At 40.0% G+C, this 9,777-nt stretch overlaps 2 protein-coding genes across 2 annotated transcripts; one reads left to right on the top strand and one right to left on the bottom strand.

Moving 5' to 3' along the window:
• Positions 1–247: 247 nt before the first annotated feature.
• On the top strand, positions 248–4,016 carry mycbp (MYC binding protein). Its single transcript, XM_022200795.2, has 5 exons — positions 248–391; positions 701–773; positions 915–963; positions 3,586–3,715; positions 3,794–4,016. The coding sequence occupies exons 1-5, from the start codon at positions 377–379 to the stop codon at positions 3,836–3,838; spliced, it is 312 nt and encodes a 103-aa protein (XP_022056487.1). The 5' UTR covers positions 248–376; the 3' UTR covers positions 3,839–4,016.
• A 128-nt stretch (positions 4,017–4,144) lies between these two features.
• On the bottom strand, positions 4,145–9,709 carry LOC110971412 (gap junction alpha-9 protein-like). The gene has a single exon (XM_022221754.2). The coding sequence runs from the start codon at positions 6,148–6,150 to the stop codon at positions 4,642–4,644; it is 1,509 nt and encodes a 502-aa protein (XP_022077446.2). The 5' UTR covers positions 6,151–9,709; the 3' UTR covers positions 4,145–4,641.
• Between the last annotated feature and the right edge of the window lie 68 nt (positions 9,710–9,777).

Raw genomic sequence — 9,777 nt, 5'->3', positions numbered from 1 at the left:
GCTTAATTTTTCAAATTGTATACAAATATAGTTAACTTTAGGCGTTTGTTTTTTGCTATTCAAATCTGGCAACACAATTCTGTTTTTCTAGCTTCAACTTCAACGCTTCTCTTAAAATAACTTTTTAGAAATGACTGAAAATCCCACAACACGCCAGATTTTCTGTTTGGTGGTTTGTATTATTAAAAACTGCTTATTTAACATTCTTTTGGTTAAAAATAACATCATTTCCGCATAACTACTACCGCTTTCACACGTTGTTATGGCAACGCCTCCTGTGTAACCGGGAGGAAACACAACAGCTGCAACTAGTCAGAGTTAATTAAAGTGTCGCACAGTTTAAACAGACTAGAAAGACACCCGTGTCGTCGCACTCATGGCCCATTATAGAGTGAGTATTTTGTAACAGACTTTATGTTCCTGATTTATCATGTTTTACGTGTTAAAGTTTAGTTTGCAAAGTATCACGAAGCTTGTGCTAACTAGCTAGCATAATAGCAAAGTAGCCCCGGCTTGTCCCTGTGGTGCTGCAGCAGGCAGTGAAGGTACCACAGGCTCGGGCTCCTGTATTTTAATGTTTGTGGAGGTACTTTGTCTATATAGAAACGAGAATTAATGCTCTGATTGTTGAGTTAATTTTGCCAGCCGGTGGGACCTGTCAAACGTGTACTGCTAACTCAAACTGCTTGTCATGTTTCAGGCCTCAGAATCGAAGCGAGAACAGTTTAGAAGATATTTAGAGAAGTCTGGGGTCCTGGACACTATAACAAGCGGTGAGTGGACTGTAAATTAAAATACCACGTTACGGCTGTTGATGTGACACTAGCACGTGTTGTAAACCACCTACATGAAGCTACTTTCTTACTGATAACAATGCTGTATTGTTTAAATAACTTTTCGTTTCAATTTTGCAGTTTTAGTGGCGCTTTATGAGGAGACTGAAAAACCCAACAATGCACTGGAGTATCCTTTTCTGATGTTTGCAGCTGTATAGATATTAAAGTGCTAAAGAAAAACGAGCAGGTGATTTCAGTTTTCTACAAATCAAAACAAAAGGCTGTGTATTTTTCTGAGAATATCTGCAGTTGTACAGTTTTATTTGTTTATCTAACAATACACATACAAAATAGTGTACAGCCTTTAATCACTGTTAAGAAAATCAAATGTCATGTTTGAGCTTTGAGTCTGAACCCCTGAGGAACCTGTGCAGGTGAAATTTGTGGTGCATGTCAACAGATACTGTATGTGGAAGACAACCATTCCTACAAGCATTTCAACCCGAAGAGAATATTTACTTTTAGGATGCAGTTAACAGACTCATTTAAAAATGGTTGTGGATTCATCAAAGTAAAAAACATAAAACATTTACAGAATCTCTCCATAGTTACTGAGGCCGTCCTGTCCCTGGCTGCAGTTTAAAAGCACGATAACATTTATTAGACAGTAAATATAAAGCTCAGTAAGTGTTTCTGGTATGGTTAACATGTCAACAGTTTGGCTGGGGGTATAATCAGCTACTTAGCTGTAAAATATGTTTTAAAATCTATAATTTAAGAGGTATGTGTTGTGTTGTAACAGCAGATTTAACATACTGCCTTACATGAAGCCATTGTTGCTGCAGTTTCAGTTGGTTTTGACTATTGTGTCTTGTAGCTGTTGCACTAAAAGTCCATCTCTGGTTGTTGATTTAATGCCTTAATACTTGTCTCTGCATATCAAAGTTACATATTTAGATTTTCTTCTATGAAAATAATCCCCTATAGACTTAAAAGTCGCTTAGACATAGCTATTTGTTTGTCTATAGCACATGTGACTACAGTGTCCTGACTTTTACTTAAACTACTCCACACATACATGTTCAAAAATGGATTTTAGAGAAGTATAATGACACACAAAGTTCCCACTTGCCAGTTGACAGTATTGGTTCTGTAGGTTTGTGATGTAGAAAACACTAGAAGTCTGAATCTGTGTTTTTGAGACTGTCATCAGTAGACTGCGGATGGAAATGTCTGTCATGGTGACTGCTCATAATGTGTCTTCTAGCATGTAAAAAACAACATAAAGGACATATTAACAAGGTAAAATACCTGTTGAATACCACAGTGTGTTGGGCAGACAGTGAGTCTAATTTATGAAACATTTTCTTGAAACAGTCACTTTTTTTGCAGAGGTGTCCATCAACTGCAAACGTAATCTTTTCTACTCTGCATTGAAAGTCACAGGCTGACAGTTTTTATGGTTCTATAACGGCACAATTTCATTTAGCAAAATGTCTGTGCAGATTCTGAGTCATCCAGGTTTTTGTGATCGTAGGAGCTTCAGTAAAAGTCAACTGGACTTCTCTTGTAGGTTGTTGAAGACGTTTCACCTTCATCCAAGAGGCTTCTTCAGCTCTGACTAATGAGGAGTTACAGAATATATAATCACAAGCGCATGGCTCAATACAGCTCCTCAGGACAAGACACAGCAGTTCACCTGCATCGGAAGGAAATGGGACATTCCTTTGAGGACAGCAAAGTCCATATTTTGGATGGAGAGGACAGATGGTTTGAGAGAGGAATGAAGGAAGCCATCTGTGAAATTTTGATGTCACTTATCAAACCCCTATAAAGCAGTGGTGAAGTCTCTCCCCAGAAAGTTTCTCCATCGTTAACATCTTGATTTGTTGTGTAAACCAGCAGCTCCACCACCATGATTGCTGTAGCTGTTGATGGACCTTCTGGTTTCCAAACAGTTCACACCTGGAGGCTGTGCGTCTTGGTTGTTAATGGACCATTAGCCATGTGAGCCAGAGAGACTATATGTTCTGGTACTCCCCATCATTCAGTCAGAATTGAAGAAGCCTCTTGGATGAAGGTGAAACATCTTCAAGAATCTGCAAGTGTTCATTTAGCAGAACCTTCAATCCAAAACGGCGTACATCTGAGAGTAGACAGAACACAAAGATCTAGTCAGCGGCAAAAACCTGGATTAAGGTTGGGTACATCAATTTAATGGCTACATCTAGCTAAAACTAACGCAGTCTACACTTTGATATAAATAATGTGGGGACTCGTGGACATAATTGAAGCACTTTTCAGTATAGTAGGTCTCCAGCTTACGTCGGAACTCCTTTCCTACGGTGCAACGCAAGCTGATTTTCACTCTAAGTCAAAACTCACACTCTCTGTGTCTGCTGTGTATAACACAGTGGTAAAATCAGAACACAGGAGATAAAAACACTGCATGAAAACAAGGCCATTTTCCTCTTATAGCGCCACATGACAACGTCTTTGCCTGCTCCACTCACCAACTAGTTCCACGTAACCAGTTCCGATGTGATGAAGAAACGCTGTAGGTCGAGGACGTCGTAAACCGAGGACCTCCTGTAAAGCAAACCTGTTACACCAGAAGCAGAGTTTCAGATCTTCTAAATGACCCGGAAATTCGAATCACTCCCTCTCTAAACAGTTGCATTTGAAGTTCCATCACAAGATTCAATTAAGTGTGTATTTATTTTTAGATAGTTTATTAATGGCTTTGTTGAAATTAAAGTTTGCTACAGACTGCACTGAGAGCACACTTTGACCTTAACCAGCAGCACAGTTTCATAAAACTTCACCTCGGGGCGTCTGGATCAGAGCCGGCGGATGCTGAAGCTCTTCGCTTGGAGCTCGCTGATCTACAGCAGAAGTTCAACCTGCTCATGGAGGAGAACAAAGAGCTGAAAAACAGGGTGAGACGATGCAGTCTGGATTTACAAATAAACAGGGTTTCTGTAACGTCTAACCCCGTCTTTTATCTGCCGTTCCAGCTGATGCAGTACGAACCGTCGCCCGACAACGGAGCAGTGGAGTAGACAGGTTTTGTTGCTTCTTTTTGAGTAAATAAAAGGAAAACAAAAGAAAAAAAATTTTTTTGTAGAATTTGTAAATGTTTATTACACAATATTTGTACAGTGAACACAAAGTCACTGTTAGCTTTTGTTATGTTTATCAAGAAACTTTTTTCTCATAAATAAAAATGTTTTCACAGCATCACTTGTTCTCTATGTCCTTAAATCACAAAAAAGAGATTCTGCTTCCAAATGTGGCCAAAATCAATATATATTAAACTTAAGTTTTTTTAAATGAACCGATATCAATTGCATGACAGAGAATCAAGTAAAAAAATAAGTTTTATATAAAATCACAAATTCAGACGTTGCTGCTCATGTGCCTGAATGATGAGACGGTAAAGTGGGATAGAAATGAGTGTTTTTTTCTGTTGGAACAAATTAATTCAGACACTGATTTAAAATGATCCGGTTACATAACAGCGCAGTGCTGCTTAACAACATTATAGATCCGGGGCTGAGTTTTCCATTCCTCTCTAATCATTCGGGGGCAGTTGTTACATTTTGTCAGATCATTAGAGGTCACTCTGGGTTCCTGTACGTGACCTGGAAATGTGAGAAAAACTGTACTGTGGTTGGAAATGCTTTTCACTGTATGTGTACTTTTTAAATGACTGGAAAAATGCTCCTCTTTGGTTACTAAGAGAATAGTCTCCACTGCACTTGGTCCCAGAGGCTCTTAGTGCTTGTTTTGGAGTCTTCTGAAGAGCTTTAAAGGTGCAGTGTTAGCGCGTTTACATCCAAACGTGTCCAACAGAGTCTGAAGTTCAGATCTGTAAATCAGTCGGAGCTCTTCTGCCGCTGCTGCTGCTCGTCCCCGACACTCTGCGGTTTGGAGGGGAGGCTGTAGGACTGTTACTGTCCCGGCTGTTGCTCTCTCTGCTGTGTCTGGATACTGAGCTCAGTTCTCCTACAGAGTCTGGACTCTGCGACCTGCTCGACCTCTTCATGTCTGACTTGGAGTGAATCCTGGCTCTGGGACCGTGGCAGCTGCTGCGGAGCTTCGTGCTGCTGCCGTGGTACGAGTCTACGCTGTCCGAGCCGTTGTTCTCCATCACCGTGGAGCAGTTCCACTGTGGGCTGATCCTCCTCGACTTCCTGGTGATGCCAGACAGAGCGGAGCAGGCCGAGACGTGTGCTGCCGGCAGGGTTGGATACTCCTCATCCTCATGTCGGGGTGAAGGCGTCTCTTCTGGTTCGTCCTGTTTGTCTGCAGGAGGCGACCGTGTGTCGCTGCTGGTGTTGTTGGAGTTGCTGTTGTGCTCTGTGGGGCTCGGTACTCCCTCCTTTCCGTCCTTGTGGATGTCCAGCCTCACACCGGTGTCCCCCTGTATGGGGACGAAGGCGGAGGAGGCGCTGAGCAGGGGGTAGTTGGGCCCGTTGACCTGCTTCTCCAGCAGTAATGTGTATCCACTGGGGGCTGTGGGGATGGTGGTGGACTTGCGTCCTGCAGAGGTTCCCACACAAACCTGATGCACAACCGAGTTCTTTTTTGACTTGTTGCCATAGTAATCATCCAGATTGTCCTTCAGATGCGGGTAAAATTCCAGGATGCCCTTCTTGACCTTCTTGTATGCAAGGTGCATGATCTCCAGCAGGCTGAGGAACAGGGAGATGCAGGCGATGGCTTGCATGAACATCATGAACACAGTTTTCTCGGTGGGCCTGGACACGAAGCAGTCCACCACGTTAGGACACGGCTCCCGGTCGCACTTGTACAGTGTGTTCAGACGGTGTCCGTACAGGATGTACTGACCCATCATGAAGCTGACCTCCACCACTGAGCGGGTGACGATGTGGGCCACGTAGGTGCACAGCAGAGAGCCTCTCAGCGGCGCTTTGTTCAGCTTCCCCTGCTCCAGCTGCCTCATCTCCTTCTCGATCCTTTTCTTCACCTCCGTCAGCTCGGCGTCCACGGCCTCCATCTCCCGGCGTAGAGCCACCTTCTTGCAGTGGCGTTCCTTCTCCAGAGCTCGCAGCTGGTAGATGGCGTGGCCCATGTAGACCAACGAGGGAGAGGACACGAAGATGACCTGCAGCACCCAGTAGCGGATGAGGGAGATGGGGAAGGCCTCGTCGTAGCAGACGTTACGGCAGCCAGGCTGCTCCGTGTTGCAGACGAAGTCTGACTGCTCGTCGTTCCACACGTCCTCGGCAGCGACGCCCAGAACCAACATCCGGAAGATGAACAGGATGGTGAGCCAGATCTTCCCCACCATGGTGGAGTGGATGTGCACCTCCTCCAAGATCCCTCCCAGGAAGTTCCAGTCTCCCATTTCTTACATCTGCAGCACTGCAATCAGGAAAGAACACAGAAAACAGCTTGACTGATGCTGGAATTTTGGGAGGATTTAAAATCTCTGTTAGATTTTACAACATAAACAGATCTGTAGATTTGTTCTTAAAGAATATTAGAATTAGTTTAAGAAATATAAAGTCAGACAAGTGAGTTAATTATTAGTTCAAGGAATGAACATTTAGGTTTGTCTGCTGTTAAATGTGTTAAAACTGAAAGTAGGCCATTTTTTTGGAGTGTATCATTTGGTACTGAAGTTTAAAGACAAAAAGTATTTTTAACTTAAATCTTGTATAATTGTGATTTTTGAAGAACTGAGAGCAACATAAATACTGAGGTGATATTTTGGAGATAAAATGCTTCATCAGTGCTCTCTAGAGGCCGAACTGTTTCTAAATCTGGCATTTAAGTCCCATAATTTCTCACGTATGAGCCAAAATACAAAAGATATAAAAGAAAACAGATGAGTCAAAACGGCTACCTGTTACTTTCCATGTCTCGATCTTACACAGTAAAACACTGTTTTAAAACTATAGTTTAAAATCAAACGACAGAGCAATATATAAAGAAGCTAGGCTACGTTCTGCTGCCTGCTGAATATTTCTATCAATACAAGTGTGTATGTTTAATCTTTCTGCACTTTTGAAGTCAGATTTTAAATGCAGGTAACATTTCTCCTAAATAAAAGATGCAAATACTTGTTGTACCGCTGCTGGGAACAGTTATAGCACCAGTTTACCCAGTTATAAAACAAGTTTACCCAGTTACAGCTGAACCTGAACACATCAGATGCTAATAAAAACACTCAATCTGACAGTTTTAAAGTGGTATTCTGGGTCATTTAACATGTTCCTGCCCACTGGCGTTGCACAGATTTAACAGCAGTGTAATAAAACACTTCATCAGTCAGATCAAATAGAAATCAATAACTGTGAAACTGTTTTAATTCAACGAAACAGTGTTTAAAATGTCTGCAAAGCTCATGAATGTGTTTAAAACGGGTGAACTCACCTCTCATCTTCGATATGAAATGCATCATTAAAGGCCTTTTTGCAGTAAAGCCACCGATTCTGTTCTTCAGTCCTACGTACACATCTTTTTAATCTTCTTTATCCTCCTCTAGAAGGAAAACTCTTCACTCAGGACAGTTTCCAGCGTCAGCTGATGGATAAAAACTGAACTAAAACAAGCGATCCCTGCTGCCTCTGGTTGTTCTCGGCTTATAGACCAAAACAATCGATGGTGCTGCAGCGCTGTGTCACCGTTTCCCTCCCAGCAGCGTGAAATAACCGCCTGCCAGCTGCCTGCCAGCTGCCTGCCAGTCATTAGGGCTGAAATGTGCCACGAAATATTCAATCGTTTGTTTCTGTTTGAGCCCAGAGGAGCCTGAACTTAGCTGATCCTCTGAATGAAAAGCAGGACAGAGGTGGTGCACTGGGCTGGAATCTGATCTCAGAGGTGGATCATAATCATGTTTCTATCTCCAGAAAAGCCTGATCTCCTTCAATTATTTCAAACTGCAGCAGAAGTATCGGTGTGTAAGGGTATATATTAGCTCATTTTAGACTTCACAGAGAGCTTTAACAGTCCAAACACAAAGAAATTCAGTTTACCAGGAAGATAAACTAAAAATCTGTGAATTCTTAATATTTCTGCCCTTAATCAGATTCACCCTCACTTGAACAGACTTTTAATGTGAAAGGACAGATTTTTCTTGCCTCCAGTGTGGTTGTTTCCAGGCTTAAATGCACATCAGGCTGATTCTACGTGAAAAGGACAAATTTTACAACCTAAAAACAGTCAGGAAACAGGATTTGACATTTTATAGATGCCTTCAGTGTGTGAAAAGCACAAGAAGCATTTTAGATGCACACATACGTGAAAAAAAAACAAAGTGGAGCTGGATGACAGAAAAAGCTACATTTAAAGAGCATCTTGCAACTAGGCAGCCTCAGTGAATTCATGTACAAGAAAATAAAACAAAAAAATTGAATTTTGATTAAACTATGCCCATGTGCACTTCAATATGATTTTAGAACAGTTTTGTAATGAAGTTTTATAGAGCAGCCAAGTTAGGTTCACTTTACCAACAACAAATTATTATTTTTATGGAACATTTTAAAAATAGTTTTTGCTGTTTTGAACAGTTTTTTAAATTTTTTTTTTTTTGCTTTTTGAATAGTTTTAATTGTCTTGAATTTTTGGAATATTTTTTAGTATTTTTGATTTTTTTAAAATTTTTTAGAATATTTTTTGTTGTTTTGAATATTTTTTTGCTTTTTGAATAGTTTTAATTGTCTTGAATTTTTTAAATATTTTTTAGTATTTTTGAATTTTTTTATTTTTTTGAATATTTTTGTTGTTTTGAATATATTTTTGTATTTTATTTTATGTATTTATTTTTTTGAATAGTTTGTTGAATAGTTTTAAAAAATAGTTTTTTAAATAATTTTAGTTTTGGAATAGTTTTTCAAATTGTTCTTTTAATTTTCTTTTGCCAATGAATGAAATAAAAACTTTTTATAAGAAATATGAATGATTGCAGCAGTTCTGACTCTTCAGGCGTGGATATTTACACACAGACAGAATCACAGATTTATAACTATGAGCTTTCTGAGTGTCACAGACCAGAAACCAACGACTACTTGAGGAAATAACAGCCACTGAAGTTATTATTCAACACCAAACAGAGAAACTATTCATTACCAGGTGCTACAATGCAACACAGGTGTAACTGAAGGACAGAATCATCCAACAGGAGGTTTTCTGTGACGTTTAAAAGTCATTAATCTCATTTGGCTCTTGATGAAGCTAAAACATTTGATTCTTCAGATTTAAAAATTTTAAAATATGGAGTTTTCATAAAAGTATGATCAGCCGTGTACAGTAAAAATAAATGAGCCTGTGCCGCTGATTTGACAGAAAAATATGTATTTTACTGTTATTTCTGACCATATAACAAGCAAAAATGCTGAATATGCTTGAGAAATTAAACCCCAGTAAGCAAAACTCTTTATATTTTTAATTGTTTTAAATCTGGGGGTTGTAATTTTCATTTGGCGCCGTCTAAAACCTCTTTTAGGGGTGCCTAAAATCCAAAGTATTCCTCTTTGTTCAGTTTTAAACACATTCTCTGTTATTTGTTTAACTTTGATACCGACAATGTTGAGAACTGATGTATTAAAACTGTCAAGAATTTAGTTTTGTCAGTTTTTCTTGTAAATAAACAAAAAAATATAGAATTTGTGTTTGTGTCTAATGCAGCCACACCTTTTGAAACACAGATTTTCCACACATATTTCATGATAACATTAGAAATTGTGTGAACTTTTAAGGGTGTCTGAAAACTTTTCCACCACTGTATCTAAGAGATGTTCAGTCTGATCCTGTATCTATGTTACTGTTTTTTTTGTCCAGTACAGCGATCAATGGGACACGTCCGATTTCATACATGGTTGCTTCTTTGCTGTGAATCTAATTTCAGTTTGTTCCTCGCTGCTCGTTGTTCCATTAAAAGGAAATCAATGGAAGCGACTGCACCGACTGTGCTGCTGCTTTCAGGCTGTTTATCCACGGTTATTCACACCGAACACGAAGAATCTGTGTT

This window comes from Acanthochromis polyacanthus, chromosome 11, assembly GCF_021347895.1.
Source record: "Acanthochromis polyacanthus isolate Apoly-LR-REF ecotype Palm Island chromosome 11, KAUST_Apoly_ChrSc, whole genome shotgun sequence".
In the NCBI taxonomy this organism is placed as follows: Eukaryota; Metazoa; Chordata; class Actinopteri; family Pomacentridae; genus Acanthochromis; species Acanthochromis polyacanthus.
The sequence above is the reverse complement of the archived record's forward strand: the minus strand, read 5'-3'. Positions and strand labels throughout refer to the sequence as shown.